The following is a 17,869-nucleotide window of genomic DNA, read 5'->3' on the forward strand; positions in this document are numbered from 1 at the left end:
ACATATATACACACTCACAGCCATACAGATATACATGAATACTAAGGCATACAGATGTGCATACGCGCACAGCCACACTAATGGACTGTTTCTGACACATATTTTAACATGGACACACACACACAGACAGACTGTCTCTGACACACACATTCACATGGATACACACAGTCAGACTGTCTCTGACACATTCACAAGGACACACACGCACACACACACACAGTCAGACTGTCTCTGACACACATACGCACACACAGTCAGACTGTCTCTGACACACATTCACATGGACACAACAGACACTGACACACACGCATACAGCCACACTGAAAGGCTGTCTCTCACTCACCTAGAAACGCCTACATACATTGAAAATCTGGAGCGGTTGAATTCCTGCAAGAAGCTCGTCTTTCGCCGTTCATTTCCATCTTCGGTTCTGTGTGGCGCTGCTAACGGCCAGAGCAATATTCTCCCGACTGATTCCACTCGGCCCGGGTTGTGTGTTGTTCTCACCTGAGAGGGGGACTGTCACAGTGAAAGCGCACAGCGCTGGTCCACTGTCAACCTCAGTCTATTGGACTGGATTGGATTAGATCGCTGGAGCTGCTTTGTATGATATTAACAGTAAGATATCTTCCCCACATTCCTGATTCTTTCGATATTAAGACAGTGGCTGCTCTTCAAATTGATTTCATTGAGCGCTTTGGCACTTCTGGAACTTTCTAGGCCACGAAAGGTGCGGGTTTTCTGGTTTTGGAGGGTGGTGCTGGTAAAGGTGTTATTTACCACTATTTTCAGCCACCGCCAACTGAAGAGCGTCCGCGCTGCTCTGTCCAAGAAACCTGTGGAGCTCCACCCAAGAACAGGAATGATGGGCCGAACGACTTTTCTCTGGGATTGCAGGCTGCATTTGGAACAGCTGGGCTAGCCTCGGTTGTGTCCCACTGTCTCTGAAAGTTAAAGTTTATAATTCCACACTTCCCACGGGGAGCCGTAGCTCCCTGAGCCCAGGATGTAAATGTATCCGTGCACATTCTCCTGCTCACTGAGTAATAGACCCCCACCCACAAGGACTTTGTGGACCAAGAGAACCGTATCAAATTATTCCCAAATTCATGGTGAGGGGCACTGGAGCCTGAACTTCAAAAATCAAGTTGATCGTATTTTTATTTTGTTTTCACCAATAATAATCATTTTGTAAACACATTTGTAGTCACAAAATGCACAGCACGGAAACAGATCCCTCAGTCCAACTTGTCCATGCCGACCAGAAATCCTAAATTAATCCATCCCCATTTGGCAGCATTTGGCTCATATCCCTCTACACCCTTCCTGTTCATGTACCCAACCAGATGCCTTTTAAATGTTGTAACTGTTCCAGCCTCCACCACTTCCTCTGGCAGCTCATTCCATACAGGCATCGCCCTCTGTGTAAAGAAGTGGTTCCTTAAAATCCCTTTTAAATCTTTCCCCTCTCACCTTAAACCTATGCCCCTCTCGTTTTGGACTCCCCTATCTTGGGAGAAATACCTTGTCTATTCACCCTCTCCATGCCCACCCCCGACCCCCTACGCTCCAGGGAAAACATTCAGTCCCTCCCTGTAGCTCAAACCCTCCAACATCCTTGTAAATCTTTTCTGAACACAAGTTTGCGAGGCACAATTTCACGAGGCTATTGAGGAATCAAAAACGAGCAAGGGCGACCGGAGAGAGAGAGAGAGTCTTAGATTTGAAATTCAGAATCTTGAACTGAGGGATTCATCATTTATCTGTTTATTTAGGTTGTTCCCTCCTCTCTCACGTCTGGAAACGCACTGAAACACTCAGCTATATCGCAAATTGCCAGTCTGTCTACGTGTGGAATGTTTTACAACGGGTTTCGTATCAGTCGCCTCCCAACTTCAAAGTAGATCGAGAAATGGAACGGGGGAATAGAAGGGGAGAGATAGAGTAGAGAAAGAGCGATGGAAGGGAAAGGGGGAACCGGGAGCCGCAAACAGAGCGAGCAAAATGTGGGGAACGAACAAGGCTCGAAGGTAAAATAAACGCGGCCGGAAAGACGTGAGAAGGAGGTTAGAGAAAGGGAAAGAGCGCTGAACTGTAAAGGGAGGAAACGAAAGAGGAGAGAGATGAAACGGGAGAAAGCGTACGATTATAATTTTATGGAAAGGAAAGGAAAGATTGTTGCATATTGTGCTGGAGATTGAAACCTGAAATTTAGAGCCGGAGAGGCGCCCGATAATGACAGAAACTAATCTCAAGCGGCAAGAAGAGCTGCACGATAAAACTGGGAGATGGTTTGGGATTTTTTTATATGTACAAATTGGGACAGACATTAAGATTGTGGAGTGTGGAGACGTGTAAATACGTCCCTGTGTGTCCGTATATGTAACCCAGTGCCTGGTCATCTATTTGTCCATATTTCTGTACATGTGTAGTATTGCAATTGTATAAATACATATATCTTTACGAATGCATATATAGTTCTGTATTTGTGTAAATTTATAAGTCTATATTTCTGCGAGTATATAGTTCTGTATATGTGTGAACGTAAATGTCTGCATTTTGGGAATATATAGTCCTGTGTTTGTGTAACTGTATTTGTCTATATTTATGTGTGTGTATAATTCTGTATTTGTGTATATATACTGTTCTGCATTTATGTAAATGTATATGTTCATATTCGTGTGTGAATACAGTTCCGTATTTTTCTAATGTGTCTATATGGCTCTGTATTTGCGAAAATGTCTACATTTCTGTGTATAAATGGTTCTGTATTTGGTGTAAATGAATGTGTCTTTATTTGCGTACGTATTGCGTAAATATCTATATTGGTTTTAAAAAAAACAAAACCTCAAATGCTGGAAATCAGAAACAAAACAATTCTGCCAAACCCGCTGAGTTTTTCCAGCGATATGTGATCCTGATTTTATGTTGGTGTATATGTAGTCCTGTGTCACTGTGTTAAATATAACCCCAGATAATTGTGTGGAGAGGCCTGTGAGGTTTATCGGTATTTATACCGATATATTTCTGTATATTTGTCACGGCATTTCTGTGTTTTTTAACTGTGTTTTAGGCTTTGTGCTCCTGAGATGCTGCTTGGCCTGCTGTGTTCATCCAGCTCCACACCTTGTTATTTCGGATTCTCCAGCATCTGCAGTTCCCATTATCTTATTTTTTACACACGTTTTCCTGTCTAAATCGATTTATGTGCCCGCCTTACGGTTTGTGTATCTATTATTGGTGTGTACTAGTTTCCAGGGTTATTTCGGTTGGTGCCCGTGGACAGTGTGTGTTTGCGAGGATTTGTAACGAGTTTTTGTTCGGTTTTACCTCAGTCTTGATACAGTTTGGTCAACACATTGAACCGGGGGTTACACAAAGACTGGATGAAACCACAGTCAGGGGTGGCACATAGTCATAGCCCCTGCTCCGTAAACAATTCTTATAATGATCAATAACGTGATTTAGCTCGTGTTCAACCCCTACTCTCTCACTGCTCTGTACATATTGTAGGGGAAAAAATTCACCTACCGCCGTCCTCGCAAAAAGAGAGAACGGGTTCTGGAGTGTAGTTTGCAGGGGCGGTGAGTTGGGGTAAGGTCGGAGGGGATCTGGGCTGGGGTGAAGGCCAGGGGCTGGATACAAATTTACATCAGCCACTATCCGCCCCTGTAGAAGCTGAGAGCCCGGCCGGTGTCTGCAATTAGATTCTCACACTCAGCCGTCCCGGACACAGAGCCCAGGGTATGTTCTGCTTCAATTTTTTTTAAAAAATCACCCCCACCCCGCGACCCCCACTTATCAGCTGAAGGCGGGATTATTAACCCCCTCGTGGCCCCCCCTTCCCCCACCTCCCGGTCAAAGCGCAATTCAGAGAAACTGCGAGTTTCTTACAGTCTCCGTGAGTTCCTGAACCGCACACACACACACAGTGTACACACGCACAGTATACACACACACAGTGTATATACACACACACACAGTGTACACACACAGTATACACACACACAGTGTATATACACACACACACAGTGTACACACACACAGTGTACACACACACAGTATACACACGCACAGTGTATATACACACACACAGTGTACACACACACACAGTGTACACACACACAGTATACACACACACAGTGTATATACACACACACACTGTACACACACACAGTATACACACACACAGTGTATATACACACACACAGTGTACACACACACAGTATACACACACACAGTGTATATACACACACAGTGTATATACACACACACACAGTGTACACACACAGTGTATATACACACACACAGTGTACACACACACAGTATACACACACACAGTGTATATACACACACACAGTGTACACACACACAGTATACACACACACAGTGTATATACACACACAGTGTACACACACACAGTGTACACACACAGTGTACACATACAGTGTACACACACACAGTGTGCATGCAGGCTTGATAGTGTGCCGACACAAATCCTCTACATGTGTTTATTCATGTTCCTGCATAAATTATATTCATTCTTATGAATGTCTGTGCAATAATACTGCAAGTATTCTTGTTCATATACTAATCCATACACTATATTTAAAAGAAAAGACCCGACGATGCTGGAACTACACTAGCCAGCACATCCACTATACACACTTGTTAGCACACTGAAAAAATACCTTATGTTCTTATCATTGGATCTACATCATTCTGGCCAAAGCTTGCCTAGATACTTCATATATTCTTAGTAATGTTCCAAGACAAATGTTGCATATGTTCTAGTTGACTTTACACATATACCTCATTTGTTCCTATTAATGTGTAGTATATATCTGTGTTAATACCAAAACTTTTCGTTATGCATTCTTTTTAATTACGCAGACTCATTATCATTAATGCAGCTCCACAAGTATTGCATATATTCGTGCTAACGTGTCAGAACATGTAGATATATTATGATTATATCTGCACACATATTTATGCATCCTTATTCATGTATTTTCATATACATTGTTTGTATTCCTGTCAATGTATCTGTACATTCACTTTATATTTTTATCATTGTATTTAGGCAAATACTTCGTATCTTATGAACACATATCGTTAATGTTCTTGTTAATATATTTATACATACACTGTAATACTCGTGTTAATGTATTTACATATATGTCGATATATTTTAATGCATGTACTTACATGCATATCGTATATATTCTTGATCTTTTTACAGACACACAGAGCACATTCCTATTTCTTGTATCTAGATAGCAATCACAAACAGATTTATTCAATTCCAGTCTCATTCCCGTGTTTTTGTACAGATGCAGGGCACTGACATCTTCTCGTTGTTTCAAACAGCAATTATTTCACATTACCCTTTCTCTCTCTCTCTCCCTGTTTCAAATCAAGGAGACGGGGGTTCGTGGGGCATTCAACACCCCCGTTCGCTAAAGCTCGATTTAAACTGATCCTTTGTTTTTACCAATGAACGAGCAAACAGGAAATTACGTGACCTTGGCAGAGAATTTAAAGACCCCCCCCCCACATCTTCGAACTATCCCCCCCCACCAACCTTTCTCTGGGTTTCCCTCCCCTCCTCCAGAACCCACTGCATTCCCTGAGATGTTGAGAACGGGGTGCAGGGACAGGGGCGGTGGGGGAAGTGGCTGGTCGGACTAATGCTGGGATGTACAGTGAAGATTGTGGACCTTGTAGCTTTCTGCTTGGCAATGGTTTCCTGTTTCAGAAAGGACGAGGGGGCGACCAGGTGAGGGAGAGGGGATTTTGCTGAATAAGGGGTGACCCACACCCTCCACCTTCCCGGACTGAACCCTGGTGACTTTGGGAAACCGAGGTGTGTGTGGGAAACCGGATGACAAGCGACTCCCGCCTCCAGCTCTAGGCTCATCTCCCCAGCTCCTAGCGGCGCAGAGCCTGGTGAAGGTTTGGGGGATTGGCCTTCCTGGGGCCTCTCATATCGTCACGTTGCCTCAGAGGGTCGGGGGACACTCTCCGGGGAAGGTCCCTGGCGATGGCGAGACGGTGGAGCTGATCTCGGGATGAGGTGGCTCGATTGTGATCACTCTTCCCTTGCAGGAAAGCGCGGGTCCTTGTGAATCGGAGCCAGCGGCCGTTCCAGAGACCAGGGCCCGAGTGAATGCTTTTACAGGCCGACACCATGAGCGACAGAGTGGGTGAGCCAGGCAAGGAGGCGCCGAGGGGCGAAACCCAGGCCCGGGAGGCCAGGACAGATCCCTCCGGTACAACCGCCTCGACTTCTGTGTCCCCGGGAGAAGGGAAACTGTCTCCGGGAGATCCCGATTATTGCAGGAGGATCCTAGTCCGAGGTAAGAAGAACGAAGCGAAAAATTGTCTCAGCGGCAAAGATCTTTGTGTAAATCTCAACAAAACAAAAACTTTAGGAGAAACGAAAATAATAAACTGAGGAAATAAAAGAACGAGGCGAGAAAGAAACGGAATACAGGAGTTTGAAGCTCGGAAATAATAGCATTTCAAATTTACAAGGCAGAATTTAAAGCTGTGTGCATTTTTCTGAAATAAAATCTAAATGTTTTCGCGGCGCGGATCCGATAATCATGGGGCAAGTTGATTTCAACATTGAATTAAAATGCCTGTGTTTCAGTGCCCAAATCCAGCAGATTTTATCGGAATTCTGCCAGCCCTTCCCCGTGTCAAAAATACCCAGACAGAGGGGCAGAAATATCCCGGAGCACTGAAACAATCGTCTCTCCTCAATTCGATTCAAGACTGAGCTAAATCGATGTTTAAAAAGAACTTTCCGTTTTTTTTTTCAAAAATAATGGTCATGAGGATCGAACAACCCCTTTCTCTCTCAAACTGCACTTCAGTTTTAAGTGGTGTTTTCGAACTTAAATCTGTTTCCACCCTCCCGCTCTCTCTGCGGTCAAGAGACCCGAGGAAGGTGCCGCTAGTTTGGAGACTGAGATTCACAGCAGCATTCCACACACTTCAGTTTTTTTATTTAACCCTTTCCAATGTGGCTTTCGATTTCTGCTCGTTTTCTCTTGACCGTCTGCAGTTGTTTCATTTTCTTCGATAGTGCAATATGTTAGAGACAGGATTTATACAGAAAGCCCTAGTTTTTTTTTACCGTGACTGTGATGTTTGGAACGATGCTGACACTGCTGTAGAGATGGTTAATGTTTGGATGAGATGTGGATTTTCTAGCAGAGAGCAGTCCCACTTACATTCAAAAATAATTTAAGAGACCGCACTGTTTTAAAACAAAATCAATTTAATGTCCGTTTGCAATCGGCGGTGCGCAGGTTTCTCCAGTTAAACTTCTGTCCAAGGGCTTTCAGATACAGGCCGTTTGAGGGAATGTGTGTGTGTTGTGTTTAAATATTGAGGATTTATCGCAATAGTTTCTTTTCTTTAAAATGGAAGACAAATGTTCACAAGCAGCGACTAAACAATTAATTCCCGAGGCTCGGAAATAACGACCGCCTGTGTTCCATGAGAGGAAAATCTCAGAAAATGCGTGCGCTGAAGGTGTTTTAGTGAGGGAGCTAATGGGACTCTGGAATGTAGGTTTGAAGGTGTTTTAGTGAGGGAGCTAATGGGACTCTGGAATGTAGGTTTGAAGGTGTTTTAGTGAGGGAGCTAATGGGACTCTGGAAGGTGAGTTTGAAGGTGTTTTAGTGAGGGAGCTAATGGGACTCTGGAATGTAGGTTTGAAGGTGTTTTAGTGAGGGAGCTAATGGGACTCTGGAATGTAGGTTTGAAGGTGTTTTAGTGAGGGAGCTAATGGGACTCTGGAATGTGAGTTTGAAGGAGTTTTAGTGAGGGAGCTAATGGGACTCTGGAATGTGAGTTTGAAGGTGTTTTAGTGAGGGAGCTAATGGGACTCTGGAATGTGAGTTTGAAGGTGTTTTAGTGAGGGAGCTAATGGGACTCTGGAATGTGAGTTTGAAGGTGTTTTAGTGAGGGAGCTAATGGGACTCTGGAATGTAGGTTTGAAGGTGTTTTAGTGAGGGAGCTAATGGGACTCTGGAATGTAGGTTTGAAGGTGTTTTAGTGAGGGAGCTAATGGGACTCTGGAATGTAGGTTTGAAGGTGTTTTAGTGAGGGAGCTAATGGGACTCTGGAATGTGAGCTTGAAGGTGTTTTAGTGAGGGAGCTAATGGGACTCTGGAATGTAGGTTTGAAGGTGTTTTAGTGAGGGAGCTAATGGGACTCTGGAATGTGAGTTTGAAGGTGTTTTAGTGATGGAGCTAATGGGACTCTGGAATGTAGGTTTGAAGGTGTTTTAGTGAGGGAGCTAATGGGACTCTGGAATGTAGGTTTGAAGGTGTTTTAGTGAGGGAGCTAATGGGACTCTGGAATGTAGGTTTGAAGGTGTTTTAGTGAGGGAGCTAATGGGACTCTGGAATGTAGTTTTGAAGGTGTTTTAGTGAGGGAGCTAATGGGACTCTGGAATGTAGGTTTGAAGGTGTTTTAGTGCGAGAGCTAATGGGACTCTGGAATGTAGGTTTGAAGGTGTTTTAGTGAGGGAGCTAATGGGACTCTGGAATGTAGGTTTGAAGGTGTTTTAGTGAGGGAGCTAATGGGACTCTGGAATGTAGGTTTGAAGGTGTTTTAGTGAGGGAGCTAATGGGACTCTGGAATGTAGGTTTGAAGGTGTTTTAGTGAGGGAGCTAATGGGACTCTGGAATGTAGGTTTGAAGGTGTTTTAGTGAGGGAGCTAATGGGACTCTGGAATGTGAGTTTGAAGGTGTTTTAGTGAGGGAGCTAATGGGACTCTGGAATGTGAGTTTGAAGGTGTTTTAGTGAGGGAGCTAATGGGACTCTGGAATGTGAGTTTGAAGGTGTTTTAGTGAGGGAGCTAATGGGACTCTGGAATGTAGGTTTGAAGGTGTTTTAGTGAGGGAGCTAATGGGACTCTGGAATGTAGGTTTGAAGGTGTTTTAGTGAGGGAGCTAATGGGACTCTGGAATGTAGTTTTGAAGGTGTTTTAGTGAGGGAGCTAATGGGACTCTGGAATGTAGGTTTGAAGGTGTTTTAGTGCGAGAGCTAATGGGACTCTGGAATGTAGGTTTGAAGGTGTTTTAGTGAGGGAGCTAATGGGACTCTGGAATGTAGGTTTGAAGGTGTTTTAGTGAGGGAGCTAATGGGACTCTGGAATGTAGGTTTGAAGGTGTTTTAGTGAGGGAGCTAATGGGACTCTGGAATGTAGGTTTGAAGGTGTTTTAGTGAGGGAGCTAATGGGACTCTGGAATGTGAGTTTGAAGGTGTTTTAGTGAGGGAGCTAATGGGACTCTGGAATGTGAGTTTGAAGGTGTTTTAGTGAGGGAGCTAATGGGACTCTGGAATGTGAGTTTGAAGGTGTTTTAGTGAGGGAGCTAATGGGACTCTGGAATGTAGGTTTGAAGGCGTTTTAGTGAGGGAGCTAATGGGACTCTGGAATGTAGGTTTGAAGGTGTTTTAGTGAGGGAGCTAATGGGACTCTGGAATGTAGGTTTGAAGGTGTTTTAGTGAGGGAGCTAATGGGACTCTGGAATGTAGTTTTGAAGGTGTTTTAGTGAGGGAGCTAATGGGTCTCTGGAATGTAGGTTTGAAGGTGTTTTAGTGAGGGAGCTAATGGGACTCTGGAATGTAGGTTTGAAGGTGTTTTAGTGAGGGAGCTAATGGGACTCTGGAATGTAGGTTTGAAGGTGTTTTAGTGAGGGAGCTAATGGGACTCTGGAATGTAGGTTTGAAGGTGTTTTAGTGAGGGAGCTAATGGGACTCTGGAATGTGGGTTTGAAGGTGTTTTAGTGAGGGAGCTAATGGGACTCTGGAATGTAGGTTTGAAGGTGTTTTAGTGAGGGAGCTAATGGGACTCTGGAATGTGAGTTTGAAGGTGTTTTAGTGAGGGAGCTAATGGGACTCTGGAATGTAGGTTTGAAGGTGTTTTAGTGAGGGAGCTAATGGGACTCTGGAATGTAGGTTTGAAGGTGTTTTAGTGAGGGAGCTAATGGGACTCTGGAATGTAGGTTTGAAGGTGTTTTAGTGAGGGAGCTAATGGGACTCTGGAATGTGAGTTTGAAGTTGTTTTAGTGACGGAGCTAATGGGACTCTGGAATGTAGGTTTGAAGGTGTTTTAGTGAGGGAGCTAATGGGACTCTGGAATGTGAGTTTTTAATGGGGACACTTCCACAATCGCTCCTGTCTTTGTTACACTCTCTCTCTCCCTTTCTCGGTCTCTCCTTGTCTCCGCCTCTCCCTGTCCGTGTTTATCTCACTCTATCTCTCTCTCCCTGTCTCTGCCTCTCCCTCTCGGTGTTTATCTCACTCTATCTCTCTCTCCCTGCCTCTGCCTCTCCCTCTCGGTGTTTATCTCACTCTACCTCTCTCTCCCTGTCTCTGCCTCTCCCTCTCGGCGTTTATCTCACTCTACCTCTCTCTCCCTGTCTCTGCATCTCCCTCTCAGTGTTTATCTCACTCTATCTCTCTCTCCCTGTCTCTGCCTCTCGTGCCTGTCTGCGACAGTCTCTGTGTTTTGTTTGCGTCTGTCTGTTTCTCTGTCTCTGTGCGTTCCCCTGTTTATCTCTGTTGTCTGTCTGTCTCCTTTGCCCCATTGTTTCCTTTTTTCTCTCTCTCTCTCACTCTCTCTGCCTCAGTTGCTGCGTCTCTCTTTCTGTACTTTGTACTGTGTAATCTGCCTCTCTGTACCTTTTCTCTATGCCTCCTCTTTGTATCATCGTTTCTCTGTTTTTCAACACTTACACTCACCCCGATATTTTTACATTTATTGTCCCGTCTCTGTAAAATCCCACGCCTGTGTATGGAATTAATCCCCACTCTGGTCTAAACCCTTGCTGGAAATAGTGCACGGACAGCGCGATTTCCTCACATTCTGCAGTTTTAGTTTGTTTCTTTAAAAGAATCTTTCTTGACGCAGGTTCTGGCCGGGTCGAAATGTTGCTTTTATTCAAACACACTTCAGACAATATTGTGCCCGCGTACAGTTCTTACTTACGATCCATAACGCGCAATTCGAGCCGATAAGAAAGATTTTTAAACTAGAAAGATGCGTCGATTTAATTCTATCCAATACATCGTCGGCAAATTCCCCGCAATTTCTCAAATATGTATAAAAAATGTTAAACTTGACAACGAACGATATACGTGAGATTAGCCTGTGTTCACTCGTCTCTCTGAAATTAACAAAATCCGGATTATCACGGGGGAGATGTGACTGCGGTATCCGAAGGGGATCTCACATAAACACCTCCCGCGCAGTTCCTTAGGAAGGATCCATTCGGACTTGGTGGGACTATAATGTAGACTGGGACCTGGACTTCAGCGGTTTTGTGGAGAGATTAGACAAATTGGGCCTGTTTTCCCTCGAATTTAGAAGTTTAAGATGTGATCTAATCGAGGTTTCCAGGGTATTAATAGGGGAAGGCAGGGTAAATGAAGAAACTATTTCCACTGGGTGGGGATTCGAGAACCTGGGGTATAGTCTGAGAATGAGGGCCCGGCCTTCCAGAAGAGATGTTAGGAAGCACTGCTACACACAAAGGGAGGCAGAGATTTAGAATTCTCTTCTACAATCGGCGGTGGATGCTGGATCATTTATTAATGTTAAATCTGAGATTTTAGAACAGTACAGCACAATATAGGCCCTTCGGCCCACGATAAAATGTTTTTGCTAAACAAGGGTATTGAGGGATATGGACCAAAGGCAGGGAAGTGGAGTTAGGCCACAGATCAGCCATGATCTCAACGAGTTGTGGGAGAGTGTTAAGGGGCTGAATGGCCTGGTCGTGTTCCGAGGAGTCGCTGAGTTACCCTGGATGGTTTCCTGCGACTGGTGGGCTCCTGGGGTCCGGAACTCTTCTATTTGCCACATTGTGGTTTCGCCCTTCCTTATTTGCGTGAACATTGGAGGCTGGACACGAGGGAAAGGACTCGAGCAGTGAGAGGAATTCCCCCAACCCCAGAGAAAGGAAGATGTGGTGTGGGGGGGAAGGGGGGAATGTTGGGGTCTCCTGTGATCGTGCCAATAGGATGGCTCGCACACCCCTGCCCTTGTACAATCAGAGAAGCCCAGGCAGAGAAGGGAACATGTTTATTGAGAGATACAGGCCGCCCCATTGTTTTCAACCCCCGCCGTACACACACACACACACACACATACACCCTGTACAATCCCAGGCCTAACGAAGTTTAGCGGCTAGAAGGAGGTCAAACACAGGTCAGTAAGTCGCTGCTGATCTGTGGTTAAGTTGGAGAGCAGCTCTCTAAGACAGGTGACACGCTGTTTTAGATATTTATAGCCTGCAGATCGCTTAAATAAAACTATCTGCCGTTTCTCTTCCCCCACCCCACCTCGCCTCCAGACTCGGCGGTCTCAGATTTCAGATTCATCTCCCCAAATTAATTTTGTTGTTTTTTAAACTAAACGCAATTTCTCACGATGGGCAATTAAAACCCGAAAGAACCGAAGATGCTGTAAATCAGGGACAAAAACAGAAGTTGCTCAGTGGGTCTGGCAGCATCTGTAAAGGAGAAAGCAGAGTTAACGTTTCGGGTTAGTTTCTTTTGAACTTTGGGGCTTTTGAAGCTCTGATATGGCAGATATCTGGTTTGAAAATTTAATTCTCACCTTGTGAAACATGGCTAGCCTAAGAGGGCTAGAAACTATTTGAACAGCTACGCAAAAATGAGTATATTTCCTATGATTTTTCTGTCATGTTAAACATACAATGGTAAACAGAATGACACTGTCGTTTGTAGCATTAAATTAGATAAATTTGCACTGAAAATATTTTCTATTATATTACATCTTCAGCAACTTATTTTTTAAAAAAACGCCAGTGTCACTTCATTTAAATAAATGAAATAAATTAAGCCAGTCAGCTTGAAACCATTCAAAGGTTCGTTCAGAAATCAGGAATTCTGAGGATGGTGTTTAGAGGAGTCAAGGTACAGTGTCCCATTCGATAAAACAGTCTACAATCCGAATCTCGTTGGTTTCAGGCAGACAGTTGAATTTAATACAATTCACCCATTACTCTCTCTCTCTCTCTGTCGCCTTCCCCGGCTCCAGCTCCCGCACCTGGTCAGTAACGCTGAGCGGTTCTCTAACCTGCTCTCCGTTGTCTTGTTTGTGACGGACCCAGCCCGAGCTGGGTGTCCAGAAATTCAGAGGCCAGCACCCGCTGCCCCACCTTCTACTCCTGCCTCCACCCCACCCACCACCCAACGGAGAAATTAAAAACCACGTTTACAGTACTCGCTCAATGTTCCGGATAAAAATAGAACCAAATTATTTTGTGACAAAAACAGACATCGTAGGAGCAGTTGCTGGAAAAGCTCAGCAGGTCTGGCAGCATCTGCGGAGAGAAATCAGAGTTAACGTTTCGGGCCCGGTAGACCCTCGGATGTTCTTCGGATTTCCAGCATCCGCAGTTCTTTTCGGTTTCGATCCATTTTGTTGTTTGCTAGCGCAGAACCGATGGACCGAATGGTCCCTGTGTGCACCGTAATGATTCTGTGATTCGAACCGTGTCACACTCACACTCTCTCACACACACACTTTCTTCGGGTTGATAGGGGTGAGCGCTCCCTGCTTTCTGTCAAATGTGCAGATATAAACAGTCCCTACCCTGGTAGCGAATGAAGGGATGGCGTGACTTGTTGTAAAGGTACCACAGTGTCTCCAAGGAGACAGTTCCGGGGTTACTCACTCCAGGTCTACATCTCATTTTTAGCTTCTACTTGAAATTGTCCGATTTCCTTTCACTTCGTCCCCTCCTCGTTATTAACACACTCACACACACACACACTCTTTCTCACACACACACATTCACTCACACACACACACACTCACATAGTCTCTCACACGCACTCACTCACACACACATGCACACTCACACTCACACACATATGCACACTCACTCACACACACTCTCTCACACACACGCACTCACACACACACACATGCACACTCACACACACACATGCACACTCACATACACACACACTCTCTCACACACACTCTCACTCACCCACACACAGTCACACACACACAGTCACACACAATCACACACTCACACACACAGTCACACTCACACACCCAGTCACTCACACACACACACTCTGTCTCCCTCTCCCTCACTCTCCCTCTCTCTCACACAAACAGATGCATGTGCACACACACTCACACACACACACACACACACGCTCACACTCACACTCACACACACACCCTCACACACACACAGTGTCTGGTGTGGCTGACATGGGACGACGACAGTGATCAGTCACTCACTGAACAAGGTGTGGGTGCTCCATTCAATTAAAGGTAGCCCCCTCAGGACTAGGCTGAGCAGTGGGTACCTGCTGGTCAGCCAGCTTCTGAACCCCAGGATCTCTCTCTATCTCTTTTTCTCTTTCTCTCTCTGTTGAGCTCTCCATCCATCACCGTTTGATTGTGACGCTCTCTCTCTCTCTCTCTCTGGCCCACCAACCACACCTCCTCTCAGAGGATCTCCCTCTTCCCTCACTGTGCTTCCGTTGGTCTCTGTCCTCCGCTCCATTTTGAATTTTTTTCCCTCTTTTTATCTCTGTCAGACACCCACCCTTTCTCTCTATCTCTCTATTTCTTTTCACATTTTGCATTTCTCTGCAAATGTCACCAATTCATTCTCTCAACAATTTTTTTCGTAATCTCTCTGTCTCTATCCTTTCCGTCCTCCACTCCATTATGTTTCTCTATCCTGGCTCACCATCCCTCTCCACTTTGCCTCATTCTCTCTCTCTGCTTCATCTCTCTATCCTTCCCTCCATTCTGATCCTGCATCTCTATAGTACATCACTCTCCCTCTCATTCTATCTCTCTATTTAATCTCAACATTCCTCATTATTTTGTCTAGCCCTCTCTCCATCTCAATTTCACTGACAGTTCTAGCTCTCTCTCTATTCTATCTTTTTTATAACTGTTTCTCATGTTGTGCCTCTATCTCTCCTTTATTTTGTTGACTCGTGGGTTGTGGGTGTCTCTGGGCCACCATTTACAGCCCATGCCTTTCTCACTCTGATTCTTTATTCCGCTCTCTCATTTCCATCTCTCTCTTCCATTCTGCATCTTTATTCCTCTCTCATTCTATTTTTCTCTCTCTCTCCCCCCCATTCTGCCCCTATCTCTCGGCCTCTCATTCCATCCCTTCCCCATCTCTTCTCGAGCATAAATTCAACACAGATTTGTCAGAAAGATTTGGAATTTTCTGTATTTGAGGAATTTAGAGGAAGGAAATGGATTAATCCTTCTAAAACAAAGCAGAAAGAAATAAGTTGTGAGCTGAAATAAGAAAAGGAGGAGTGAGAAAAAGAGAAGTAACAGACAAAATTCAGGCAGGTAGGATCCAAGATAACAAAGTATGGAGCTGGATGAACACAGCAGGCCAGGCAGCATCTTACGAGCATCTTAGATGCTGCTCGGCCTGCACTGTTCATCCAGCTCCACACTTTGTTATTTCAGATTCTCCAGCATCTGCAGTTCCTATTATCTCAGATAGAATCATTGTAGAGAACTTTAAATATGGAGTAAAATTTTGAAATCTGATTAAAGTGCAACTAGAGAAAAGCAGATTGGTGACAAGTTGGTGACTCTAGGGAGGCTGTGGCCTAGTGATATTATTGCTAGTCTGTTAATCAAGAAACTCAGCTATTTTTACTGGGGACCTGAGTTCAAATCCCATTTGAATTTAACAAACGTGTACAACTAAGAATCCAATGATGATGATAATTTTCTTTTTCTTTATTCATTCACAGGATGAGGGTGTCACTGACCAGGCAGCATTTATTGCCCATCCCTAATTGCCCAGAGGGCAGCTAAGACTCCACAACATTGTTGTTGTGCCTAGGCAGATCTAGTAAGGATGGCAATTTCTTTCCCAATCGACAATCCTAAGATTCTTAATTCCAGATATTTGTTGAATTCAAATTTCACCATCTGCCATGGTAGGATTTGAACCCAAGTCTCCAGAATGTTGTCTAGGTCTCTGCATTGACAGTGCAGCAATAATACCACAAGGCCATCACCTCCCTCATTGCCAATTGCCGGAAAAGCTGGGTGACACGGTGGCTCAGTGGTTAGCACAGCTACTTCACAGCGCCAAGGACCCGGGTTCAGTTCCACCTTCTGGTGACTGCCTGTGTGGAGTTTGCACATTCTCCCTGTGTCTGCGTGGGTTTCCTCCGAGTGCTCCGGTTTCCTCCCACAGTCCAAAGATGTGAAGGTTTGATGGATTGGTCATGGGGAATACAGGGTTGCAGGGATAGAGAAGGGGGTTGGATCTGGTTGGGATGCTCTTTGGAGGGCTGGTGTGGACTCAGTGGGCTGAATGGCTGCCCCCATGATATAGGATTCTATGACCTTCAATGAGAGAGAGATTGAAATGTTCTACATTATTGTGTTAATCCATCTCTCACTTTGCTGGTTAGATGCTAAAGGGACTATCCGTGAGATTGTTCTGCCGAGGGGGTTGGATTTGGACCGGCCGAAGAGAACACGGACTTCTTTCACAGCAGAGCAGCTTTACCGCCTGGAGATGGAATTCCAACGCTGTCAGTATGTGGTGGGCAAGGAGCGCACGGAATTGGCCAGGCAGCTCAGTCTCTCTGAGACCCAGGTACCAGGGTGGGGTGGTGAGGATGCTCACTCTCATACATTCACTCAAGGAGAGCAGCAAACAGCTGCTAGTCTGCTCTCGGTACTCCCCTGATGCTGCGATTGCTCCCAGAACAAAGGGAGCAGGATCAGGATGAAGTCACTCAGGAGGTTGGAGCCTGTCCCATATCTCACCAAGATCATGGCCAGTCCTCTAGCTCAGCACCATTGTACCTGTACTATTCCCACATTCCTTGCAGTCTCTACAATGCAGAAATCTCTGCCTTATCCAGACTCGCTGACTGAGTGTACACTGGCACAGAGAATTACAAAGACTCACAACCCCTCTGGGGGAAGAAATCCCTTTTCATCTCAGTTTTAATATTCTGCTCTTTACTCTGTTCCCTGGTTTGAGACTATCCAGCCTACACCGCCAACATGAAATATCATTTTCAGACAATATTAGGCACATAGCCTGCATTAAATAACCACTGACTAGAATTAACTGACATTTGAAGAAAAATCAGATTGACTGGGCTTATACTCACTGGAATTTAGAAGAATGAAGGGGTGATCTCATAGAAACATATGACACCCTGATGGGACCGGACAGGCTGAGATTCAGGCAGAATGTTCCCGATGTTGGGGGAAGTCCAGAACTAGGGGTCACAGTTTAAGAATAAGAGGTGAGCCATTCAGGACTGAGATGAGGAAGAATTTCTTCACTCAGAGAATTGTGAACCTCTGGAATTCTCTCCCACAGGAAGCTGTTGGGGCCAGTTCATTGGATATATTCAGGAGGGAGCTGGACGTGGCCCTTGCAGCTACAGGGATCAAGGGGTATGGAGAGAGGGTGGGAATGGGATGTTGAGATTGCATGATCAGCCATGATCATATTGAATGGTGGTGCTGGCTCAAAGGGCCGAATGGCCTCCTGCACCCGTTTTCTGTGTTTCTATGTTTTCTATGCAATGATTTCATCCGAAGGCAACACATTTTCAGCATGACATCAGGAATGGAGAACTTCAGTTAAGTGGACAGCCCAGAGAAAGTGGGACTGTTTCCCTTGGAGAAGAGATGTAGAAAGGAGATTTGACCCTACACACCAATTGTTTGGGGGGACTTTAGTTTACTCCATTAGTGACTAAGGTGTAAAAGTTCTTAATTGGCTGCAAAGCATTTGAGGAAGTTCAGAGGTTGTGAAGATGAAAATGT

At 44.9% G+C, this 17,869-nt stretch overlaps 1 protein-coding gene across 2 annotated transcripts in view; it reads left to right on the forward strand.

The window, feature by feature from the left end:
* Nucleotides 1-5,585: 5,585 nt before the first annotated feature.
* vax2 (ventral anterior homeobox 2) overlaps nucleotides 5,586-17,869 on the forward strand; it is a 37,013-nt gene continuing 24,729 nt past the window's right edge. Inside the window, exons 1-3 of one of the 2 annotated variants that reach the window (XM_059651649.1) lie at nucleotides 5,586-5,779; nucleotides 6,109-6,359; nucleotides 16,489-16,676. In XM_059651649.1, coding sequence (XP_059507632.1) covers nucleotides 6,170-6,359; nucleotides 16,489-16,676 — 378 coding nt within the window. In that variant the 5' untranslated portion in view covers nucleotides 5,586-5,779; nucleotides 6,109-6,169. Of the gene's footprint in view, nucleotides 6,360-16,488; nucleotides 16,677-17,869 lie in introns of both variants that reach the window. The other variant, XM_059651647.1, reaches the window with a different exon arrangement.

This window comes from Stegostoma tigrinum, chromosome 1, assembly GCF_030684315.1.
Source record: "Stegostoma tigrinum isolate sSteTig4 chromosome 1, sSteTig4.hap1, whole genome shotgun sequence".
NCBI classification, from domain to species: Eukaryota; Metazoa; Chordata; class Chondrichthyes; order Orectolobiformes; family Stegostomatidae; genus Stegostoma; species Stegostoma tigrinum.